This window comes from Anguilla rostrata, chromosome 14 (assembly GCF_018555375.3).
Source record: "Anguilla rostrata isolate EN2019 chromosome 14, ASM1855537v3, whole genome shotgun sequence".
Classification (NCBI taxonomy): Eukaryota; Metazoa; Chordata; class Actinopteri; order Anguilliformes; family Anguillidae; genus Anguilla; species Anguilla rostrata.
Window position 1 is genome coordinate 34,200,159 of NC_057946.1, and position 13,829 is coordinate 34,213,987.

Consider the following 13,829-nt stretch of genomic DNA (forward strand, 5'->3'; position numbering starts at 1 on the left):
TCATATTGAGTTATTCGCGTTGCTTCTCTGTCTATCCGAATAAGCCTTCGGTGCAAGTATTCCCATTCTGGTTACTTTCTAGAAGATCATGCACAGTAAAATGTCCAGTGATAATTCAACTCTAATCGTGTTCAATCAACTCTTAACATATAACATTTGGTCCCACATTCCAGAAAAGGACCAAATGTTATCTGTTACGAGTTCAATTAACAGTTAGTGCTCAATTAACACTGGACGTTACTGTGTGCAATGTTGGATTCAGATCTAGGCCACAACTTTCTGACGTTTTTTTTATGACAGTTTCCTGCAAGCACGACATCTGTGAGGCCAACCGCAAATCTTTCAGTTGGCCAATGGGCATGCATTTTGTGGAAAGTGCCAAAGTGACTTTTTAGCCTATTTGACAAGTCGTTCATTTCTGCCGAACATTTTGAAAGGTTATACGACCCAGTGTGCAGAAAATATCAAACAGAAGACATCTTACTCCAGTGTGCCGTTTAATTTAATTGTATTTGCGCCCGCGCCGCAGTGTTCCCTGTAATCAAATAAACCCAACGGCTTCCAGCCTCTCGAGGTAGGCTACTTTCCTTGGCATAACATACACCTATTGCTTTTGAGCAGTGTGTGGCACATTAAACAAGGGCAATTTGTCTTGACTCGAACAGACCTTGACAAACACAGCTTGGAGTTTCAGTATTTATGCATCGTTGGTATACGTGCTGGCGGCGGAGGAGCCGAAACCAAACCGTTGGGAGTGTAGTGGTGGTATTCATAAATAGCCTACATCCGATTTATACAACTCTCCCAATGTCAAACAAAACAAGTAAGCAAACAAACAAAAAGGAAAGAAAATAAAATAAGAACGAATAGAAAATAAATAATAAAAACAGGAGTGGGTCAACATAGCCTACCCTGTGAACAAACCAAATTCACTTTGAAAAGGACGAATACAAACTAAAACGACATTCTTTACTTCCAAAAGTATGGCATAAGTGTCAGTAACAAAAGATAAGCGTGTAACCTTCACTGCAGTAGTCTACTAGTTTAGACTGCGTGAGTTTTACAGTATTTTAACATTTTCAATTTTACAGTAACCTATCGGTTGTCCTATAAGATTACAATATGCCTAATTGCCTATGCTACTGTAGCCTATAGCCTACTATTTTTTCTGATGCAAAATGATCGTTTAATAAACGTAGTTTGCAAATGAAGATTTATGCAAAAATTACCCACTCAGATTACCTCCAGAATTACTGTAGTAGTTATATATAGCTATTATAAGTATGCTATATGGCAAAAATTATGGAAAACAGACATTGACATTAATGGCACAACTGGATTTATCTTGTGAGGACGCCCTTCTTATACAATTTCCAAATTTACCTCATATCTGTGTCAATGGCTTAGGCTGCAGCGGTCGCAACCTGACAGCAACTCTCCATGCGTCACCACCTGTTCCTTCAACCTGTTTCGTTTTTGATTACGCCCCCATATCCCCCATTTGCTAACACATTACTAAGTCCCACCCTTTATGAGGGACTGTGTTCTCTTTATAGACGCATAACGGTGTCAATCACGCCTATCTCGTCACCGCCCTTTTGGATTGATAATGCCTTAGGTGAGTCTGTATTTTTCATGATGGCGTTGCGAGGCGGAGAGCTAATGCCCTTAAGTCTTCAACTGTTCTTTCGTTCATTCTCCTCCAACCCGAGTCTTTAAGTGACAACTAAAACTCGCGCAGAAGTGACGGGGACCCACTTTTTTGCCATGTTAACTGTGGATGGAATGTATGTCGTCTTAACCGCTTTGTCCTAATTTAGCTCTCAGAAGTGCAACAGGATTTTCGAGAAAAAAAGCTTCGAAATGTCTCTACTTTGTGTGAGAGGTGAGTTTCTCATTCTGTAAAAGTACTGTGTGGCTCGGGTCCATCTCAAACGAACTCTGGTAACTTCCTTTTCTGCAGCGATCTAGTCCTGCCTTGCATGGTGCAAGTAGCCGGGTTGACAGCGGGGCTCTACGTAATAACTTTTTCGCCCGTGATTTATTTTCTTCTGAAACAACTTGTCCACTGGAAGGGACATAATCACAATGATACGCAGCAGAACACGTCGTTGGCTCTTAGAGCCGGTACAGTACATCACTTGTGTATGTGACTACATCATATAGTTATCCGGAATGGATACATCGATCCATTGGGAGGAAACATGGGCACGTCCGACCAACTCATTATACAATTTATTGTGAATGCAGCGGCAGCAGCCGTTCTTGCGTTAAGTTTTACGTTTTAAGTAGCTAGTTAAACGGTTCTTGAATTCTGCCGGGAGTAGAGGTTTGATTTTGTATTGGGAAATAAACCAAAATAAATAGCCTGTCAACTACTTCTTCTGTGTTTGTATAGCCTACCTCTGCCGACAGATACGCGTAGAACGAAGTTAGTGAAATAAACGCCACGAAATGCCCTTTATTTGAGAAGTACAATATGCAACATCAACTGTTTCTGTATGAATGTCCTGATATGATAATGCACTATACGACTGCACAACATTGACCCATCTCTGTGTAAGGCGCTTAACAGTAGGCTACGTTTGATTTGTCCGTCCACCCATGGTGACATATGCGAGCACTGATTTGAAAGCTTGTTTCGTTCATGATTTTTCTGTTTTGATCATACTTAGAAGTTGATAAACTTATGTTTATTTTACGTTACCAGATTTTAGTGTAAAACATCAATTGTCTTACGTATTTTCAGTTGGCACGTGATAATTCTTTCCACTTAGTTTAAGCTGTTTGACACTTGCCTGGTGTTTTAAATACACATTTTAAGGAAGGTGAGATAAAAAATTATTATTATGACGCATAATTCACCTCCTTTTGCTTTATTAGTGCAGGAGAAACTTATTTTTCCCCCAAATAAAAAAAAAAAAAAACGGTCATTGCACTAAATAACCATTGCACTAAATGACCCTTTAAACATTTTTTCATGTTGCCCAACATACAACGTTGTAAATTGTCTTGTGATCCTAAAATAATCTGACATTGTAACATAGCTTATTTCGTATAAATTTCTTCCAGATATCTTGCACACCCGAGAGGTTTCATAATTTGCATAAGCATAGTGATTAGCATAACAGGTAGCAGGGCATTTTAAATTATTCTGCTAGCAACCTCATTGTGTTTTCTGTACAGGATACACAAAGCTAGTCTTTCTGCTTTCTTCGCGAACTCCCGTTGGGTTTAGGTTTAGATTCAAAGTGCCCGTTTCCAGTCTTTGCCAAATCAAAAAGGTCTATTAAGAAGGAAATGGGGATGGGTTGTGCATGAGATCGAATAACCTGGGAATTCTGTGTCAGGTGTGAATAGCATTTTTAGACATGAAAGGAGCTATTCTCTCCCCCCCACCCTTTCCTAGCATTACTGGTGGTGTGAAGTTTTCACAAATCTCTGTGAGTGGTATTTGGGATCATTATGTTTGCATGTTTATTTCTAGTTTGTGTATTGGGAATCTCACTGTTGAATTTCTGGGTGAATGGCAGGCCTAGTGCTTCTATTTTTTTTTTGTTTTAACAATTCCATGTAAGAGTTTTTGGTATTTTTAATTTGCGCCCCATAGAGTTATTTTCAAAGTTTTTTAGTCAGGGCATCTCGCCTTCTAGCACTTGCTAAGCAATCTTTGAGAGTGGCCCAGAGACGGATCAGCCAGGATGGTAATGTAATGCATTCCAGGCACTGTGCTGGGGGAGGCAGACAGGACACGGACGGCCCTTTCTTTGTGACTTATGGCTTGTTGACTGTTGGGGAGGAGGAGCAAGAGGCGTATCTCTTTCTGTTCAGCCAGTGTGTTTGTTCGGCTTATCAAATTTTGCCCACCCCTCCCACCCACCCCCATTCCATCCCCCCAAAGCTTTCCTAATTTCACCATTTTGGTTTGGTGCCAGTGGCAAATGTCACAGTACACATTACCAGGCAGTTCTGACTCACTTCAGTTTTGCGGGGAGTAGATTCTCATCCCATTTTTTCAGGGGAATGGAGAGTGGCTTAAGGGGACACCATTCCCCCCCCTTCCCCTCAGTGTTATGTACAGTGAAGCCCTTTTTTGTTTCTGTGCCAAGTTAGGAAGGAAGCTGGGCTGGCTTTCTGTGTTTTTAAAAATGATTCCCTGCATAGATTCACCGTGTTATCTTGGTGAAATTTCCCTGAAGCTCAGAACTTCTTTCCCCGTGGCCGAAGATCAGGATATTTGTGACTGCTCCCTCACTGGAAAAACTTTCTTTTTTTTTTTTTGCTGCCGAACACAACTCATAATTTCCCCCCTCCATTGTCATTTTCCGGTACGCCTCTTGCTGGAACAATGACGTCATTAGACTTTAGGAAATGGTGCGTGAAATATAAACAAGGCCTCCGGGAAACAACAAGCGCACTCAGAAAAATGTTTTAAAGCTTTTAAATTTTTTAAACAGGTAGGCTAACAAAACATTTACTTTGACTAAATCCTTTTGTTTGGAGGGGGGGTGGGGGGTGGCAATTTGCTAATTCTGTCCTACAATGCGCTGTCTACTTTTCATCTGTATCCTGCACTATTCACAAACTGTACGCCTGGGAGGATGAGCTCTACCAGAGTTGGAGGAAAGGCTCAAAAGGGCTTGAAAAGGTTGCCTGCTGTACCTCCCTCCCACCCTTGGCTGTCTGTCCGCCAGTGCAGAGAGGTCTCATCGTACTATATGATCTATCAGAGAGATGTTTTAGACCTTCCACAAAGATCACAGACACTAGGAATATCAGCCTGTATGCAGGCTTCTGTAAAAAATGTTTTGTAATAATTACAACAACCTGGAAATCTCCTACCAGCATCTTATTCACAGGACATCCATTGTTTTTAGTTGAATAATTACAAATTGCTTATTCTGTTTGGTCAGTTTTGAAAACTGCCATTGCTGTCTGTTCTGACCTGATGATGAAATGGCCATATATGGCACTGATCACCAACTGTATTCATACATCTGATAAATTGTAATGAGTGGATAATCTAACACAAGAATTGCAAGTACATTCCATTTTTTGCTCAGATGAATAGTTGTGGAGCTGCAACTGCGTGAGTAGAATTGCTGTTGCGGGTGCTGTTGGAAGTTGTCGACCGGGGTTATGCGTTCAAACGACAAAGCGCTTCTCGTCACATTAATACCGCTAATTAAATCAACCGGCAGTAAATTGCATCTGCTGTTTCAACCCGTTGCTACACAGAACAGCCATTTAGGTGTCACACCCCTCTGATGGTGTCACCTGGTGCGGTCCACACCCCCCGCACCCCCCCCAGTGACGCCTCTGGCCGAGTTTCTGTTTTCTGGAAGTGAAAAAAAAACTTGATACAAGCTTCAGAAATATGTGATACCAATGAGGTAGAGAAGGTGGCTGCATATGAGATAAAGCAAAGCGATTATAGCAGTTACTTGGAGGGTTATAGCGTGGACCAGGGTCACTGTACAATATCTAAAATTAAATTCAGAAAATTTAATTGTTGTTCCCTTGTAATCCTCTAGGAGCTAAAGGCATCAAACACACCAACAGACACATAATGTAACAGACAGAAGTAATTCTATATAGTAACAATACAAATGATTACAAATGGCAATACGCATCTAGCAATGCTGGCAACATGACTGCATTTTGACCTGTTTGTGGGGCTGCTGGATGGCTCATTACAGTTTAGAGCATCTTGCTGCGGTGCATGGATGAGCCTCACGCCCTTGGGTCAAATCTGGGCCATACCAGTGCCGACTGTGGTCATTAGTTTTGTAGGGTGGTTCCCCGATAATGGGAGGGTTCAGAGTTCCTCGCTATCTAGTGACCCCCACTGGTCGAGTGGCTACCCATCAACTGCATTCAAAAGTCGCATGTGAAAGGTCTTCCCCCGGTTCTGCTCTGTGTGAGCTTAGTTTTAGCCTGTGGTGTGAAAAGAATCAGCTGGACATAATCAGCTGGTGAAACCACGGGTTGCAGAGGAGAACCGTAGACGTCTACACTTTCTGTAATCGACAGTGGGGTTCACAGCATGAACATGGCTGTGTTTGCAGAAGAATTGGGGTGGGAGTGGGAGATGTTCAGCCCCATGTTGGGTTGCAATATATGCATATAATATATATATATATATATATTATAAGTGCTTTGAGCCCACTTGTTAAGCGGATGGACAGTTGCAGGGCTGCGTCCCATCGTGCTTGTCCAAGTACAGCCTTGCTTGTGGCAGTGTCTTTGGGGAACTGGGCGTGTAGCCAGAGGGAGGCAGGTTTGAATCCGAAGAACATCCCAGACCAGAGGACCGGCAAACGACGGTACAGTCACAGCGAAGCTCATCACACTGAGGGCCAGACGCCTGCACGGGAAGCTCTGAAGCGCAAACGCCGGCTGGTCGAGGACTCTGTCGGTCTTGCTCTTTGATGTCTTTGTTTGGCCGTGTTCTGTGAGCGAACGGGCGGGGGAGGCGGGGGGACGGAGGAGAATATTCATGTATTAATATTGATGGTAAAGTGCTCTCGGCGTCTGGCTGTGGTCCAGCTCCGGTCCGTTGGTGAGGAGGGGAATTTCCTGTTGGCGAGTTTTCCGTCCGCTAATGGACCGGCATGCAGTTAGAAAATGCTGACAATGAAACATCTCACAGCTGCAGTGGCATCAGTGTCATTTCTGCCACATAGCCTTGCTGTTCCTTTTTGACATTTTTTACAGTCGTAATTAAATGGTCCTCTTGAAATTGTCTCAGTTCTACTAATGGGGACCATTTCTGTCTAATTATCTTGTTGCTAAATTGTGTTTTTATTGTATAATGATTCTTTCACCTGTTTATTTTGTATCCTATTCATATAGAAGGTAAAGCATTTTGGACATTAACTAAATATATTGTTATATATTGATATATATTGATGTTATGGAAACAATAATTTTAGATGTATTTCTGTATATTGATGATTTAATTGTTTTGAAATGTTGGCAACCTACATTTGGTTTGCAGCATTAACATAGTCGGTTGATTTGATGTTAACAGAAAGTTATTCTGATAAGGCCTGGTATGAAAAGCAGGCATTAAAAATTCAGTATTCATTTAAATGAGTTTTTTGAGAGATGAAAGAAAGAGACATTATTCAGGACTGAGGGGGCGGGGCAGTGAATATGCTTCTTGCTTTCATTGGTAGAGGTGAGAAGATGGTAGTTCTTGTACAAAAACAAGGGAAAAAAATGGACACCGGTGCCAGTGAGACAAACAGGGATCTGAACAGATGCAAAAATGCCTGATATAGTGAGAGTCTGTGTGAGACAGAGATCAAAAGAGATGGACAGAAATAGATGGAGAATGAGACAGATAAAAACATGTCAGAGTGAGGGAGTGTGACAGAGTGAGACAGAGGCCCTCACAGGGAATGAACCAGTCAGAGGTGCAGCGTTGTTACAGCCTTATGCGGATTGCGTGGCTACAGTTTAGTGTTACATGCTGACACCTGTTTTTGCCTTGGGCTCTGTGCTGTTGTGGTGAGAGTGCATATTTATTGCATCACTGTCCAAAAACAAGAGGAACAAGGAGAGTCAATTTACTACCACCCAGGAGCGTTCCTCAAAACAGGAAATTATTTTTTCAGTGTTTCCTTTTGTGCTTGGATGAATGTCCGGTACAAATAAGAATAAAAAATAATGTAGTTTCAGTTTTTTTCTTGTGGAATAGTTTCCCCCCCAAAAAAGAAACAAATACGAAAAAACAAAAAGCAGATTCACAATTTTAAATACATCTCACTCTTCCCTTTGTTTGTGGTTGCCGTATATTTGTCCTTCTAATTTTGCTTTGGTCCCGTGTTTGAGGTCAGCTGATCTGGCAACCTCATACCAGCCTTGGCATCTTTCCTCGGATTCTTGGCCCGAATCTTCTCTTCTTTGGACTGCGGCCCAAAGGCCTACTGAACCGGCAGTTTGGCGTGGGAGGAGCCGCGAGTGGAGGGGGGGCAGGGGGGCGGGGGGGGGGGATTCCCTGTAGCTGCCGAGCCAAGCCGACTGGGTGGTACTGGCAAGGTACGGTTTAGCGTGGATCTCATTATGGGACAATGGGGCACGTGAGTCACCTGTGCACGTCTGACGTCTGCACTTCCTGGGAAGGATGTGCTTTGTGCAGCTTTATGAACATAATGCCATTTCCTGAAATTCTAATGAGAAAATTTGGATTCAGTAGAAATCACTGTGACCAGTGATTGTGGCTTCCCTATGTTGTCTTAACTGTTGATATGCTTGCGATCCCAGTCAGTCCCGGTTCAGTCTGATGACTCATGTTCTTAATGAAGCTTTCTGGTACGTTCAGGTGGTAATGTGGAAAACATGAATCCACCATTTACAAAATGGATGTCACTGTGTGAGCAAACCTCCCTGAGATAACTCTGCACACCATTTTGTAGACCTCCTCTGATTCCTCCTTTAATAATTCCGCAAGCTGCCTTTGGATCCAAATGTGATGTAAGAGTTGGTGGGGTGACCAAAAGTTGACCAAAAGGGTAAACCTTTAGTCTCTGTGGAATGAACATAATGTCATAACATGTGATTGAATCAAACAAGACCCCAGAAATCCTGACGCTGGTTTGGGAGGCATCAGGTTGCCTTTTGAGCAGGACGATGGGGGTGCTCATCTCATAACAGGTTTTCCAGTGGTCTGATTGGACAACGCCGTGTGGCAGGGAACACGTTCAACAGTGGCCTGCATGTTTTATGGGCGGTAGTGTGTAGCGTGTCATAGTGGCTTAGCGACTGGCCATCTGACCTAGAGGTTCCCTGTTCAGTTCCATTGTCGGTAAACTTCAGTAGAATCCTGGATCACGGCAGTTCATCTGAAGTGCTTCTGTACATAACCAGCTTCGTAAATGGAAAATAGGAAAATTTAGGAATCGAAAAGGAGTGCCTGCCATAAATAATATAATAAATAATCATTAATAACGTGACCCGCAAAGTGGTATATGGTTGGATGTGGCACTCTTCTCCTTCTCTAATGCATGCCATTGTTTTTGGGAATGGGACTTGGGTTTCCATGGGGATGGCCTTAAGCGTGAGGCAAACGACTGGCCCCACACACACACACACACACACACACACACGCGTGTGCTGCAGGCCGTGGCGCGGGTTGAGCTTGCGTGTGCCGCCGCCGCCATTTCCTGGATCCAGGAACCACACAAAGAAAATGCCAAGTGGTCTTCATGAGGAGGTGTCAACAAGGGCTGTTGGAATAAATGAAAGGCTGCCTGATTGGTCCTGCTTCAGAGTGCCGGGACAACAACAGAGAAGGAAGGATTGTTTTCACAGTGCTGTGCAAATGTTTTCCCACATTATTTTAATGCAGAAGGAAAGTAACTAAAATGGCCTTAAATATAAATATTCTTTTAAAAATAATTTTTTCTTAAAATATATCCAGAGTTATGCATAGTATCCTTTATGGTGAGGTTGTCCATCCCTTCAAATGGACAGAAGTGATGGGTTTTCAGAATGAACTTGTGGCATGGGATTCAGCTCTTCAAAATATCAATGTGATTTGCTGTGACTCAGATTTTTCTCTCTCCAAAATCAGTCTACAACTTCAGTGATGGAAGGTTTTAACTGTCCTTTGCAACAGCTGGGAGCAAAAAAAACGTGAATTTTGGGGGAAAAAAGGCAAGCAATCTAAAACTTTAGCATGGCTGATGCATATTATCGGTTCTTTTCCCAGTTTGGTCATCTTGATTGTACTGTATAATCATATGCATGGCCTAGCCCTCTTGCTACTATGACGACTCTGGGCTATATAGCCTTTTTTTGAGATGTGCAGGTGGACATTCATCTGACCACAGCTGTTCCAGGAAAAAGTAGTGCGCAGACACATACACACACGCACACATCATGCGCGCACACACGGACACACACACACGCACAAACTCACATTTCTGCTTGTTTGCTTACCACCACTCTGATTAGTCTGATTAGGGTGAAGTAAGCTGGCATAACTGAGGCTGGGTCTGTGGAATAGGGGTCTCGTTTCTGTCGCAGCCGTGCGTGGGGTTGGAGGCCCTGAATGGAGGTCTGGGTCCGGACACAGTTTATTTTCTTTGTGCCTTCACTCGCCTGTGCTTTCCGATCCTGCGTCAGGTCCCTGACATCTAACCACTTACGGTCAGATACCTCTGCACTGAGAGGGAGCTAAAGAGAGCGGGAGAGAAACAGGAGAGAGGGATAAATTGAGAGAGAGAGAGAGAGATTGAATTTGAGAGCGAGGGATAAAGAGAAAGACGGGAGAAACACAGAGATTGTGGGATTGTTCGGGTGTAATCCTCGCCATCTGTTGCTCCCTGCACGCATATCTAGCCCCTGGCCCCTCCCCCCCCCCCACCCGCTTCAGTGGCGATTTGCAAACGCATGACAACCCCACCCCCCCATGACAGGAAGTTACAATCCCCTGTCCTCACGGTCCCAGTGCTCTCTGACACGCTGACTCAACATCGCCTTGGTTTCAAGCGTCTCTCAAGTGAGGGTCATGTGACCGGCTCATGTAGACTTTGCTTTCCTTGTCACCTGTGACCTGAGGCTGGCTAGCAGTCAGGGGATCACCATTCCCAGTGCTGTCTGTTAACCATTTGTTTACCAGGGAAACCATAGTCACAATCAAAGTAGCTCAGTGGCGCTGTCAAGAAAGGGGTCACCGTGGTAATATCCCTTATTTCAGCAATTCATTATTCATATGATGCTGGATGTTAATGTCAGATCCTCAGCATACCTCATTTGTTCTGGTATATTAAATTACCAATGTTAATGCGCAGTGTCCTTTGACATGAGAAGCCAAGGTACTGCACAACCTCTGTTACGGTGATTTCAGGGAGAATAATTCAGTTTCCCTTGCTCTGAGGAACACCGATGGGACAAATATACCCACAGAAATGACTTTTGGAAAAGTTTTTGTATCCTTTAGAGTTCAGCTTCCTCTGAACCTATGCTCAAGCCAGGAGTTCTCATTACTTCTTTTGATTGTGTAGACCGAAAAGTCTTGCATATTTCATTGTGTGCAGTATTTATACTTTTATTCTTTGAAAAGTTTGCAACCTAGTTTAACAGCCTGTAAGACCGTAATAATGTAGAAATGGTATTTGATTATTAGGAATGGTGATTGGTGTAAAGGTGTACTTTACAATTAGTGTCTTCGTAGTGTGCCATAAAATGTCCTCCACAAGGTCTAATGCCTTTTCTAGGTGTAGTCATTTAATCTGGAAAATTTAAATTTTGGTGGAAAGTATTGTTCATTTTTGGAGGAAAACACACATTGCATATGAAAAACTAGAAAAAAAAAACTTGAAGCTTTCACTTTTTTACTTTTTACCATTTCTGAGACTCAGAATTAACAGAATAAAACATAATTTAAAAACATTGAATAACAAATAACTGATTCAAGTCGACGCTCTGGCTGCAACCAACACAGAGCTGTAGTCATAATTGATTTCCACCGAGGGTTTATTTTAGTTTTATTTTTTAAATGTCTCCCCTTTTAATCTTGCCTGTTTTGTTTTTTCTTCATTTATTGCAATTTTGTTTGCTAAATTATATCAAGTCTTGTTTGAGGGATGTAAAAAGCATTGACCTGTGGCTAATTTGAGAGCAATGCGTCATTTGACTTGTCCTGCGTGTTTTAATTGTGTCCTAATAAATTGAGTTGGCACTGTCCACTGTTAAATAAACAAGCAGCTAATTAAATAAACGGTTTCGTTACAGAAGATATTAACATGTATGTGCCCCCTTCCTTTAAATAACATAAAAAACAAACGATTCTCAACAGTATGCTGTCATTGTATGTCTGGTCGATCATCAATATTAAATGTGCAACAATTAAGTGGGTAGGTGAGGACAGACAGCCTTTTACTTTAAATCTACTGCACTTACTGTAAATTAATCAGTTTGTGTACTTTTATTCTAATTTACCTGCTTGAGCCCCTGTTAAGAATTCAGACATACAGATCGCAGATGATTCCAAAGTTTTCTTGAGCTCGAGGCTAAATATTAGTTCTGCACAATTTTTTTTTGTTTCTTTACCCAGCCACTGATTACCTCGTAGTTAAGTCTGAAAATGAGTTTGGCTGCCTCAGTGGCAAACTACAGACTCTAAACAGCTGTGGTGTTTTTTACAGTTCTCGTGCATCGCGGGGCGCTCTCCAGGGTGCTGAAATCAGTGCTGGCCATATGTCAGCACTAGGCTCTTGGCCCTTAGATTACAGCAGTCATTCATCTTAACTGTACACCTGGGGCCTGACGTGACCACTTAAACACAGTCTGAGGAGAGCGAGTCAGCGCCAAACCCATTGAATGATTCTCCCGCTAAGTTACTCTTTCTGCGGCGCAAATAGGCCTGGTGTGTGAACCATCCAAGCTTCATAGGCGAAGATATCTCACCGTTTCTGACACTTCATCAGAATTTTAAAATATCCAAGATATATAAATCTCCGATGTCATCCAATCAAAATAAGCAATGTTAGAGTGGGTTGTGCAATACGGGTAAAAATTTTGATTTGATGCTCATTTTCGCCTAAGGTTTAACAGGGTGGAGAGCTTTGCCTCAGTCTCTAGCGACCGTACGACAAGTGATTATAATTAGGCTCCACTTGATTGAGTATAATTAAGGCATAAAGTGGTTTTATCCCAAGCAAATGTGGATACTGGTGGAGTTTGCATGCTTTTACTGAATGGGGGCAGGTAATTGTTTACTGGAAGGGTGATTGGGTGGGTGGAGGGGTGGGACACAGCAGCTGAGTGACAGCAGACAGATGGTGGGGTTGGTGGGGGGGGGGGAGCAGTGAGAGTGAAAAAGCTGGGACTTTGAGTGCCAGGGATAATACCCTGTCCTCAGTGCTCTCTCTCTATCTCTCTCTGTGTGGTCAGCCTCTCAAACACAAATGAAACACAAGGACTATTGTCATGATAACATATCACCCTTTGTGTCTGATCTTTACTAATTGCAACACTCTATTCTTAAATATTGTTTTTTTTAACATGTTGTGCAAGGCATGAATTGGTAAATTTATACATATGTATGAATACATGCCTTCTAAAAATCCTCACAGGGTGTTGAGGGTGGATCCCGTGGCAGGGGAAGTCTGTCGCTGTCTTTGAGCCGGACGCCTCAGCACCTGGCCAAAGCTTTCTGCTCAGTCTGAGGCCTGCCTCTCACCTGAAGTGGCCTCTGCGTGGGTCCTGTGGAGACTGCTGTCCTGTGTAGACGGTTGCTAAGGGCCACTGAGCTAAACACCAGGATTTGTTTATTAATATTGAAAAAGCAATATCTTTTTTCCAGCCTCGGCAATCATTCTAGAAATTAAACATTACCAAATGAGCACACTTCACTGGAGATTAAAGAGCAGAACGGGCGATAGTGTTCCTTCGCAACTGTCCTTGACCAAACAGGAATTTTGTCTCTCTCGGCCGTGTCCCTGTGGGTTTAACTCAGATTAGATAGGCATCGGTTTCCGTCGTTATGGCCAGCTAGTTTACGGGCCGCGGCAGTATTTACCCGCGTGTTAGTCTTACTTCGCGACCGCGCTTCTGTGAGGACGTGCGGTCTGGGCGCCTAACAACTGTTTCCGTGCACGACGAACAGCCCACGAACTCGACGTAGCGGCTCGCCAGAGCTGTGGCTAAGTCACGCTTCCTGCTGCACTCAGCCGCTCCTGGAAACCGAGTTTCCATGACTGAGCAGGGCCGGACCCTCCTGAATAATCATCGACCCGTCCCACGGATGCGGGAAAGGTTTTCTGTAGGGATGAAAATATCATTGCTTCTCATTTCCTTATGGGCTATTCACACCT

At 43.1% G+C, this 13,829-nt stretch overlaps 1 protein-coding gene across 1 annotated transcript in view; it reads left to right on the forward strand.

Annotated features, from left to right (window-relative positions):
- Positions 1–1,744: 1,744 nt before the first annotated feature.
- LOC135240048 (uncharacterized) overlaps positions 1,745–13,829 on the forward strand; it is an 81,499-nt gene continuing 69,414 nt past the window's right edge. The window contains exon 1 of the mRNA XM_064309176.1: positions 1,745–1,885. Coding sequence (XP_064165246.1) covers positions 1,864–1,885 — 22 coding nt within the window. The 5' untranslated portion in view covers positions 1,745–1,863. The remainder of the gene's footprint in view (positions 1,886–13,829) is intronic.